The sequence below is a fragment of the Schistosoma mansoni genome, chromosome 5, assembly GCF_000237925.1.
Source record: "Schistosoma mansoni strain Puerto Rico chromosome 5, complete genome".
NCBI classification, from domain to species: domain Eukaryota; kingdom Metazoa; phylum Platyhelminthes; class Trematoda; order Strigeidida; family Schistosomatidae; genus Schistosoma; species Schistosoma mansoni.
Window position 1 is genome coordinate 7,527,896 of NC_031499.1, and position 12,332 is coordinate 7,540,227.

The following is a 12,332-nucleotide window of genomic DNA, read 5'->3' on the forward strand; positions in this document are numbered from 1 at the left end:
CTGAATATGAAAATATTGTACCACCATACTCGATTATCAAGACTAACGTCACTGAATGCTGCTAAATATTCAAAGGTTTTCTATAACATCAAGATGTTAATGCGAAGAGATATTTCAGTGATATATTCTTATTATAAAATCATAGGATTCATTGAACACTTGGTGGATTGTGTTTAACGGATTCAACTATGGACACATATGGCCCAAAGCGGCTAGTTGACTTTGTTTTTGGTGATGGATGATCTAAGTGACCCGGTGTATGAAAGTACGCCAAAGAACTATAGAAAACGGAGTACCAGAAAAACAAATTTTGCAACACCCCATGTTCCATTAGCTGGGGGTGGTATTAAAAAAGCAAGAGTAGCCATAGAACAATTAAAGTAAGTAGTCTCACGTTTTTAGATGTAAATTTCTCGATAATTCTCGGCTAGTGTCTAGTTCACGTAGCTCCAACGTAGTAAGATTTGGTTATGTACCATGTGTATTGCTGGTTTTATAGGATGCCATTGTACGCTTTTTTCCAGCGCGATCATTTTTTTCTTTCTGCTTACATCTCTCTTCAGAACTTCTAGGGTAACGTATCTAACGTCGCTATTCCTAGAGTTAAATTATTAATTCACTGTGTGAGTTTCATTGTGCTTTGACCTCTACTCCCATAACTTTTCGATTTGGTACTAATACACACATGTGTCTGACACAATTTACTGTCCGAACGAAACACTTCTCAAAGGTCATTGTAAGGTTTTTACCATATCTACATCTAAAAAGATACTCCACTTTAAATTTCCTTTGTCTATACATGTTCGATGTTTCGCTTTATTTTAATAAGGCAATAAGTGTATGATATAGGGCACCTGATTTTGTCTTGGGTTTTATTTACGTCATCGTTCTATACGTTAAGTAAAGTTGTCAGTTTCCGATACTCATTCTCCGCTGTTTGGTCTCCTACTTTGTTCAAGCTAAGTTCTCAGCCACAATGAAGTACTTCATAATCCTATTTCCAACCAGTTGCTGGAATTATAGAAGTGCTATTTAGGAAGGGGAAAGCGACTAATTTTGAGTTGTCATAAAATTCTGGAATTAGTGTACTGTTGTGAGTTTAACTTCCTGTTGTTGATATTCAGGACTACTGTTGACCAGATACCAGATATACTGAAATATCGTAACTAAATCTTATGCTAAAATAACCCACTAGAGATGCACACATCACAACATAAGCTGATCACCTGCAGTCCTGGATATGAACTACAAAATATTGTGGGCCCTCACCAACAAATTCATGACCGCGGAATAAGTCGTTGACCATGTGGACGGTAGCTCAGTGGATAAGGAGTTGTCTCTTAAAGTAGGAGGTACTGGGTTAGAATCTCAATATAAACCTCAACGCGAAATACAGGTACTATTTAATGAGTTTAAAATACGGTGTATTGTTTAAATCCAAATGGTGACATTATCAAATATGCCGAAAACTGTTGTCCTTTGGGTTTTAAAGGATTCTTTATGTTTACCTTTCACATCATTATGGTTTAGCGCACTGTGTATCAATAAAATGAAGTAAAGGACCTCATTTACCGAGCACAAGTTTTTTTTCACTCAACTTTCAGACAGGTTTAAATGCTCAACCCTGGGGTTAGCGACCCCATCCCGTAAAAAGCTAACTCGCTAAAAAACGCTAACCATAAAAAGCTATCCGAACCACATAAACTCTGCCCTGGGAGTTAGAAGATCTTCATTTGGAAGAGTTATGACGCCTCATGGTAAAATTCGGGTTTCTTCGGAAGTCACAAGGCCGATTTCCCTTCCGACAACCAGAGCAACCATACCATGTGGGAGACCTGGGGAGTCATCCAAATTGCTTCAGAAATGGTGAGATACAACTTGGAGGTGCTTGGAATCAGTGAAACACATCGGACACAGTTTGGACCACAAAGACTAATTTCAGTGGGACTGCTATTATACTTCGGCCATGAAGAAAATGCTCCACATACACAAGGAGTTACATTGATGCTGTCCAAAAAAACACAAAAAGCACTTATAGGATGGGAATCTCGTGGACCCAGGATTGTCAAAGCCTCCTTCAAAACAGAGAGAGAGGGCGTTACAATAAACGTCGTCCAATGTTATGCGCTTACCAACGATTACAGTGAAGATATTAAAGATCAATTCTATGGTAGGCTGCGGTCAATCGTTGAGAAATATCCAACAAAAGACTTGACCATTCTGATGGGAGACCTAATTGCCAACGTTGGAATGGACAACTCTGGATATGAAAACATGGAATGACATGGACTAGGAGAAAGGAACGAAAATGGTGAGAGATTTGCAAACCTATGTGCGTTCAACAAACTGGTCATGGGCGGTACCAGGGAAGTCCTACTCACTGCCTTCTCTCGAAACGGGTGTTGTTTACGAAATTGAGAGGTCGAAAAGCGAATGTCCGGCGCTTTAACCGGGTTGGTGGACACTGCGAGTCCACCTAGGAGAGTTGAAAAACCCTAATCCCAAACCAATGGTGCACATGGGCTCCAGTATCCTGAAGGAACAAATGGCGTATGAATCAATTGTTGGTCACCGACTACCATGGGACTGCATCTCCTCACGATGTCCCACTGCCTTGTGGATTGGACCTCTAGGTCAAAGGTTCCGGGTGTGGCCTCCGAAGAAAAGCACCTACTATGGTTTGGGCACCTGGACAGTATCACAGCCCTCACACAAATCGAATGAGATTTGTGTGGTGCATATGTGTCTGGTTCTTCCTTGTACCAATATGTGTTTAAATAAATAAATCATATCCATCCTTCTCTTTCCAGATTTATTTCACAGGATTATACTCCTTGAATAAAATCACCAAACCCTAATCTTTCCGATTACCGCTCATACTTTTACTACCTCTACCACTATGGGGTTTGAATCGACAATTGCATCTCTGTGTTAATGTGGTATGGCAACTTGAACTGATGTACGTACGTACGAAGTTCTACGTTGTCACTGACTGACTAAGTTACTTTGACTAAGTAAATAATTCATTGGCTCCCGATATCCCGCTCACAGTTTCTTTCCTTGCCTACCACATGACTTCGAAATATGACATGATGTATCTGGCGTTTACCAACTTATCGAGTTTATGTGTAAAAAAACCAGTTATATGCTTCAAGTCGCTGGTTACTACACTAATTTTATACAAAATACTAGTTTGAAATCGTCTGTGGGCCACCAAGAAATCTTGTGTGGCGCGTATGTATTTGGTGTCATATATATCAATATTTATGTGCTCAAATAAATAAATGGATAAAGAAGTCTTGGATTCACTTTCTGTTAGTCTCTCTCTCTCTCTCTCTCTATATATATATATATATATATATATATATATATATATATATATATAATCATTATTTATTACTTCTGTATTTAATTTAGCTTTTCAAATCAAGCAGCTCCTCTCGATGAACAATCAGTTGTAAACACAAATGTCAGTTCATCTCGCCGCTCTGTAAATAAACAACTTGCTCAACCTCGACGAGTTACTTCAAGTACGTAGTCCGGGCATAATTTTCTAATTTAATAGTTATTACAGACGTGTCCACATCTTTTTAATGTTTTTGTTGTTTTCGGGAGCAGGCAGTGATGATTAACTGTCTGTTTTTGTCGTATCTAAAACCTTGATTCTTAATGTGCCGCGAACTACTCGACTAACTTGAGATCATACACGATTGTCATGCTTATAGACCTTCAAAATGACCATATCTGCAGGTCACTTCGTAACCGTTTTTTCTCATATTTGACATTGAATATGATTCGAATCACTGACTGGTTTGATGATTAAAAATAGTTTTCAGCATAAAATATAAATAAATAGATAAATTTTATAAAGCAAGGATAATTAATCATCATTTATATTTTAGCGAACGGATTGACTGTTAGATTATCATATTTCAGAAGCTGAGTAGCTAAGTCCACCTGTAGTATCTGATATTTCTCCTTGTATTTTAAAACTATGCAGTTGTTTAAATTAACTTAGTATTGTTTGTTTAAATCTTCCCATTGATGTTTTAGGACTGAAACTGGTCAGTCTCTAATCGGCATATGTGCATACTGTGCGTATTGCCTCGATATAGCCTTAATTCACAAGCATGGTAAGCAAAGATGGATAGTGGCTAGCAGTGGAATCCATGACGCGCGTTTCGTTTTACTTAATTTTTCCGTTGTTTTACTAAATTTTGTGAACTTGACTTCTTTCAATTGTTTTGATAAGTTCGGTTGGATAAATTTATTGGATCACCTTTTATTCTACACCAGAATAATAAGGGATTGTGGAGGTTTCCGAAATAATTGCTTTTGTTCTCTATAAAACAAAAATATAATAAAGATAGCCAACAATCTACCTAATAAGTTGAATGTTTAGTTTCAAGCGTTTATGCATTTTATATCATTCCTCACTAGACAATTTAGATAACCTCCTTTGTAATAATATTCAAAAGTATGACCAGCTTGGAGAACATCAGTCAGTCAGTCAGCTACAACGTAGGACCAGGCACATATATGCATCGGTCCAAGTTGCCACACCTTGTTAGCACAACAAGATGAACACCGAGTTCATAGAAGTGGTTAATTTAGTGGTGGTAATATATGAGAGAAAGGTTGTGTATAAGGATATAGTATAGGGAGAAAGTTATGAAGCAATCTTAATCTCAAGGTTTAAGGAAAGATAAACATTGCATGCACCTGCGCCATTGTGATCGATTCTGAGCCATGTCACCCAGAGTCTCCAACCATTGGTTACGATAGTCACGCGAACCCCAACCAAGTAGTCTGCATCTGCCAACATGGCTCAGACTAGAAGTTAGTGACTTCAAGGGTTGATGCCATGTTTTGGTTTGGCCGCCCCTAACTCTCTTCCAACCATCCCCAACATAACTGTGCATGGTTCAACCAGCCATTATCTGGTTCTAGTTTCATGGGCCTACCATGTAAATTTATAATGTGGTTTATTTTCAGTATGCGATATGATGGGCGCAGAAAGTAAACACAATAGGTCAGAACTTTAATGCATAGGTCAGTAAGTTATTCGTGAAGTTCCTGTCATCCAATCGTTTATTTATCAAATTATATCTAATCATATTTATTTTTGTATGTAAACTAAATAAAAACCTAGTCTGGTGACTAATAGTCTTGTCTTTGGTCTCAGATCATTTTAGGACTTGGTTCGATTATTTAGTCTCACGAGCAGTTATCACTAGGTCACATTGTATCGTTGCATGTTATTTGTTGACATACATCCTGTTAATTCACTTGAATCAACTAAAAGTGTATATCACCAATAACTCACCTCAACAGTCGGTGATAGTCTGTTCCTAAGCTAACTATTAAGTGTTAATTGACCACTTAGTTACGAGTAGCTCAAAGTATATGCATCAAGGATTTCTCACATCTTAATAAATCATTCATGTAGATATCGAAACAGTCTTTTTTTATCCGGGGTGATATTAACTTATATTGAATCTTATTTATTTGTTTAAAAAAGCTTGAGTTCTTTATGTTGTAGTGTGTAAAAGGTTAAGACAGTTATATTCATGGTTGGATTAATTCCATAAATACTATTTTCTCTCAATATCTCAATAAAAATGGAAGCTAGGCTTCAATCACAGTCATTGACTATCCTCATACTGGATTTTCTTTCTATCAAAGGAGATGAATATGTATTATTTTTCTGTTGCAAGATAATCAAATTAAGGATGTTCAATTATTATGATTAGTATTTATTTAAACACATAAATATTGGTACAAAGTGGCACCAGATACATATGCGCTACACAAATCTCATTCGATTTGTGTGAGGGCTGTGATATTGTCCAGGTGCCCAAACTGAGACAGGTGGTTTTCTTAGGGGACCACACCCGGAGCCTTTGACCTATCGATCTGATCCATAAGGCAGTGGAGCATCGTGAGGAGATGCAGTCCCATGGCAGCTGGTGACCAACAATTGATTCATACGCCATTAGTTTCCTCAGGATACTGGAGCCCATGTGCATCATTGGTTTGGAATGAGGGTTTTCCAACTCCTTTCGTGTCCACCAACCCGGTTAAAGCGCCGGACATTCGCTTTTCGACCTCTCAATTTCGTAAACAACACCGGTGCTACGAGAAGGCAGTGAGTAAGACTTCCCTGGTAGAGGCTATGTACGCGTGGCCATGTGAGAGCATATGGAGAGAAAGAGCGGACTCTCCCCATTCTCGGCCGTACCAGGGGATTCGGGGGCAAGAATATTCAAAGAGTTAGTTTGATAAAGAAAATATTCTTTTTAACAACATTTATTGAAGTCATATAATCGTATTAATAGCTATTTAATACAGTAGTTTATAACAAAATAGTTAGGTTATGCTCCATTAACAGAGCGATTGAAAAGAATATCAAAAGTATCAATGATAACTAGAAATTAGAGATGTTGGAACCACAGTTCAGTAAAAGATTGGACATATCGTTTATAAACACAGATCAAGCATGAATCGACAAAGCTTTTCTTTGTATATTAGTTCATGGTTTGTGTTTTCCTTTTGTGCTGGTTTGTCCAACTTTAAAGATGATTTCACAACCAACTTTTGATGAGGCTAATTAGTCTGAGTTAACGAAATATTCGAAGATATGTTTTCATTATTTTACATTTATGTTGTATCTGCTGGACAATTCTTAGAGGTACGTTCAGAAAGACTACACCTTGTCCAGTCGATATAACTTTCTCCACAATACTAACTGAATCTCCCTCTCCCCCTTTATATATATATATATGTATATATATATATATATATATATATATATAGTAGTGGTCCAAAGCCTCCCTCTCTTCTCAGCACACCCTCAGACTAGCTGTCAACCCGAAAAAAAACAATTCAAGTTCAACTGAATAAAAAGTCTTTCCTGAACTATACTGTAGTTGAGATTTTACAAATCACCTTTTCTCATTACTCTCTAGAGATGTCGTATTTAATATTTTTCTGATTTCTTTATTAATGAATGACTATCATGTTTCAAATCAACTTTGAATAGGACTATACTACTTTAATTAGTAATATAGCTATGCTACTTTTCATGCCTATAATTTATTTTTGTCTTGGCTGATATTTTAGCACCCCATTTGATAGCTTCATTTCTGTTATTTTTTTCACTATAAAAAACAAACAAAGCTGGAAATAAATCTCGTCAAAACAACTGGATGTATGTGAATCGTAAAGAAACATCTAAATCGAATAGTCGTCGTGTTTCACCTGTTAGAAACCGTCTGTCTCAGAGCTCCGGTCGAAATTTAAAGTTGGTTCAAAAACAACAATCCAGTCAAACAACAGGAACTGCTCAAAATGACAAGCAAATTAGGCCGAAGAAAAGAGCCGCTCAATATTCAGTAGCTTTAAAAGAAATAAGAGCTTTCCAGCGTAGCACAAATCTTCTTTTAAGGTAAATTGTTATGACTTGTAACTTGTTCATTTTCACGCGGTGTGATTGCTAATCAAAACACGACTCATACAATCTTAGCGCTGTGCCAAGCCAATGATTTATTGACCGGTACGAGAAGCCTAGAGTCCTTATTGGTCCTTGTTGGCTAGCACTGCCTGTCGAGTCCAAAATATCAATATCAGTTTTCACTATATGAATCTTATATATTTCAGATATACTGGGTTTATATACAAGCAAACCAGACCGCATCATACCATAAAATAGAAAATAACAGTTGTATAAGATCAAGCCAAAAGGTGACTGTAGTTGTGAGAGACTATAACTAATAAATTGGGAATAATTTAAGAATAGTAAATCATTTGATAGTAGTCAATATGTACTGAACAAAAACACGAGTGGGGACAATCGGATGTATTTAGGCACAAATTTATAGAGTATCTCACTAAAATATGACAACTATACAGTGAACAGTTAATTTGCAAATTATCAATCAATTGTTTCAATCTTGACTGTTCCTTCTACAAATATCAGTCGTTCGTCTCTGATTTCATTGTTCCTAGATTTTCATACCAATTGCGTTCCATTTTTGTTCTTTCCCTATCGATTTTCTGCTGAAATACATTCTATGCCTGACCATCATCATATACTACTTATGTGGAAATAAATAACCCATACCACAAATAGGTTAAATAAAAATCTATGATACAAGGAATATAAATGCATGTATAACCTGGTTACTTAACAGTTATACACTAAGAATATATATATATATATTTCGCGGCGTAATGTGTTCTTTGGCTTTCCTCTTTTTCACTCGACTTCCGGATTCCAAGTTAGGGATCGAGTCGTGATGCAATATGGCGATTTCCGCAATGTATGTTCCATACACTTCCAAAGTCTTTTCCTAATTTCCTCTTCAGCTGGAAGCTGGCTTGTCCTCTCCCACAGAAGGCTGTTGCTGATAGCATCCGCCCAGTGAATGTTGAGTATTTTGCATAGACAACTGTTTATAAATATTTGAACCTTCTTGACAATGGATGTAGTAATTCTCCACGTTTCAACTCCGTACAGTAGAACTGTCTTGACGTTCGTATTAAAGATTCTCACATTGAAGTTAGTTGACATTTGTTTTGAGTTCCATATGTTCTTCAATTTTTGAAATGCTGCCCTTGCTTTGCCAATCATCGCCTTTATATCTGCATCCGATCCTCCTTGCTTATCAGTGATGCTTCCCAGGTACGTGAATGCTTCCACCTCTTCCAGAGTTTCGCCATCAAGTGTGATTGTGTTGGTGTTCTTCGTGTTGTATTTGAGAATCTCGCTTTTTCCTTTGTGTATGTTGAGGCCTATTGATGCAGAGTCTACTTCTACATTAGCTGTCTTCGTCTGTATTTGTTCGTGTGTATGAGATAGGAGGGCTAGGCCATCTGCGAAGTCCAAATCATCTAATTAATTCTGAGATGTCCATTGTATTCCGTGATTCCCCTCAGATGTCGAGATTTTCATAACCCAGTCAATCACTAAAAGAAAGAGGAAGGGGGAGAGTAGACAGCCTTGTCTGACTTTGGTCCCTACTGGAAATGCATCTGTCAGCTGTCCTTCATGCACGACTTTGCACTGTAGTCCATCGTATGAGTTCTAGATAATGTTGACAATCTTCTGAGGCACTCCATAGTGTCGAAGAAGTTTCCATAATGTTCTTCTGTCCACACTGATCTAAATCAGCTTTACTACACAATTAGTATAAGATTAATTGGATATAAAGTAAAAAACATAAAAATCTACCGTGTGATTGTACATGTTTACGTAAAGAGCCTCCATAGTGTCTAGTTTTCTTGGAAATCATACTAAAAACATTTTAGCAGATGTAAGTGAAGCAGTGGCTTACCAACTAATGTGTTCGACTTTCAACCACTAGGCAAACATGGTTCAAGTTCCTCTCCAGCTACTTCGACTTGAATCACAGCCAAGTAATAATAGTAGTCGTGGTATCAATGACATCCACACATATTAATAACAAATTTCTGTACTCGGTCAGTTACATCATTTTACATCCTAATATCAGATTATTATAATCCGTAAAATTCATTCCTAGACCATTGTGTCGTATACATGTATATGTAATTTTTTCTATTTTAATGAACAGGAAATTACCATTTGCACGTTTAGTACGTTCTATCACTGTTCGTACACTTGGTCCGAGTTATTTATCATTTCATTGGCAAGCTATTTGTTTTTTGGCATTACAAGAAGCTGCTGAAGCATTTATTGTTCATTTATTCGAATGTGCACAACGATGCGCAATACATGCAAAACGTATAACAGTTATGAGCAAGGATATACAATTAGTGACACATTTACAAAATATACCAACTTCATCACAATTTACACATTATCATCATACTATACAAAGTCAACAATTACAATTGGCACATTTGAAACAAATAAAACGTAAACATTCTTCACAACGTCGCCGAAAAGATCATTCTCAAGAATCAGATGTTGATGAAGACGATACCGATGATACTTCATAGCTGAATCTTTTTTTATTTTTCTTCGAATTTGTTTTATTTATCTACATATACATATACATCCTTGTCATTTTATCATGATATGTTTTTGTATATCTGTATCTGTACAGATCATGATGTACATACTGTCTTCATTGTTGATATCTTTCTCATGATGATGGTTGATATGGTAAGTCAACCAGAAGTAGCCAAATGGGAAAGGTCAATCGATGGCAATCAGAATTGACCTGAATGAGAAGTGCATATAATTGACTAAGAAGTGGATTAAATTCCAAAGCGATAGAGTTGTACATATATAAGGGAGTATTTGTGTATTTTATTCCGTAGCCCAATATACTTTCTCGTTCATTCTTGTGTTCTCGCTCAAGTAGTCAGTTGGGGTGGGGATTAGTGTATAGCGCATCGTGTATCAGAATCAGTTTTCTGAAACTACCCATTACAACAGTTTCTGGCTACGTCATTTTTTTTTACCAAACCCACGTGAAAATAACTAAAGTCCCAGAATGTCAGTTTCAGTAGATCAGCTTGAATCATTTTTGCAGCAGCAGCAAAAGGAATTTCAAATACTACAATCGAAAATGATCGAAATGATGACACAAAAGTTGTCAGTTCAAGAAAATTCAGTACAGATGTCCGAATTCAGAGGCTCAACCACCGAATCACTGATCAGTTCAATGAGCGAGTTTCACTTTGATCCTTGTGCCGGTGTCACATTTGAATCATGGCTCAAGCGATATTCCTCAAGTTGATTTTTCGCATCATGATGACTATTCAAATGTGAGAATTCTACTTCGGAAACTTGGGGCGGCTGAGCACTAGATGTATTCAAATCTTATATTGCCAAAAAACCAACGATTTTTCTTTTGATACTATAGTGAACGATAACTCGAGTGGGACTAGCTAGTTTATTGTTTAACGCCAAATTGCACAGTAGCTTAGTAAAAGATGAGAATCATACATTAAATACATCATATGAATAGTTTTCTTGCGTTGTCCTTTAATATACTCAATTGTTTTTTCTAACTCGATTGTCATTTCAATTACTGTTATGTCCTTGATCTGCCTACCCAATGATGTACAGAAGCGGACTTGTCCTGATCTAGATTAAGACCTTGACACGATAGACTTACTAGTTTAACCTTGAGGCTAGAAGTATGTGAGTTCGAATTGATAACACCTGCCTTGGATAGAAAGACGGAAACTGTTCTATCACCTGATCTGTTGACAACTGAGATAAGACGAGTCAACTGGAACACTACTTGATTCATCCCCGATTCAGATTATTGTGAGAAGATACATAAATAAATAGATGACTAGCAGGACCACAACGTATTAACGATTAGGAAAATACAGTTATGTTCAGACTGGTCATCAGGGTAGAGAAAGAGAGTACCAAAGGTTACGTTTAAATTACAATAGCTCTGAAACAGAAAAGGCTGTGGCAGTGAATCATACATCAAACGAAAGCTTATGGTTTGTAAAATAAAGTAGGCATAAAACTGAATGTTAGTGTTTTACAAACTTTGAATTAAGTGAAATAACACCCCCCCAAAATAGTTTCTGTTGTTTGTCATAGCATTTTCATTCCTCTGTTTACATCAATTGCTGTATGATTGGCTTCCTGTTCTCTCCAACTCAATCTCCTCATAGGCACTCCAAATACATATATGTACGTATTCATCATATGAACTCGTTTACTTTAAGTGTTTATAATTGAAACCAAGTTTTTTCTTAACGTAAAAATGTTAATTATCCTTGTACATATGCCCCCAAATGCCCTGCTATGTCCGAGAGTGGGGAGAGCCCGCTCTCCCTCTCGAAATATTCTCACATGGTCATGCGTAATATAGCCTCTGCCAGGGAAGTCTTACTCACTGCCTTCTCATGGCGGGGGTGTTGTTTACGAAGCTTCATTCGCAATGGTTCGGGTCTCTGATTGCGTGCTGACGTGTGCTTAATTTCAATGTGATCGACATTACCATGTCAGTCAGTCAGTCGTGGAGATAAGAGAGTTATTAGGTGTAGGAAGGATTTGAAAGTGACCAACTTGGTCTCGTGTACAGTTACGGGTATGAGAGGTAATATCACTTTCCGGCTGCCCACACCGTGGAAGGGTATTTCCTGAGGAACCTGAGAAGGAAATTGGGTTAGAGGTGGTCTAAATAACCTGGGAGCGTGACCACAGTGCCCAAGGGACAACTGCTTGAGGCCGGTTACGCACGGCATTTTCGTGGGAGATTTTCGACGTGTTAGCTCCGTCCTTCAAAGTACCTTACCGCCGGAGACGGATATTCATGGGATAAGGCGAGATGTGCATTTTTAGGGTCGACCCTTTCTAAACCTACCCCTCCTTG

The 12,332-nt window shown here is 37.4% G+C and overlaps 1 protein-coding gene across 1 annotated transcript; it reads left to right on the forward strand.

The window, feature by feature from the left end:
- Window positions 1-206: 206 nt before the first annotated feature.
- On the forward strand, window positions 207-10,093 carry Smp_040020 (putative centromere protein A (cenp-A) (centromere autoantigen A)). The gene is made up of 4 exons (XM_018797777.1): window positions 207-380; window positions 3,418-3,530; window positions 7,180-7,447; window positions 9,594-10,093. The coding sequence occupies exons 1-4, from the start codon at window positions 235-237 to the stop codon at window positions 9,979-9,981; spliced, it is 915 nt and encodes a 304-aa protein (XP_018652785.1). The 5' UTR covers window positions 207-234; the 3' UTR covers window positions 9,982-10,093.
- Window positions 10,094-12,332: the final 2,239 nt, after the last annotated feature.

Bases quoted from the DNA above. Each gene is read 5' to 3' on its own strand.
- Smp_040020 (XM_018797777.1), top strand. From the start codon at position 235: ATGGATGATCTAAGTGACCCGGTGTATGAAAGTACGCCAAAGAACTAT. The intron at 381-3,417 runs GTAAGTAGTCTC...TATTTAATTTAG, and splicing joins GTAGCCATAGAACAATTAAA to CTTTTCAAATCAAGCAGCTC. The intron at 7,448-9,593 runs GTAAATTGTTAT...TTTAATGAACAG, and splicing joins AGCACAAATCTTCTTTTAAG to GAAATTACCATTTGCACGTT.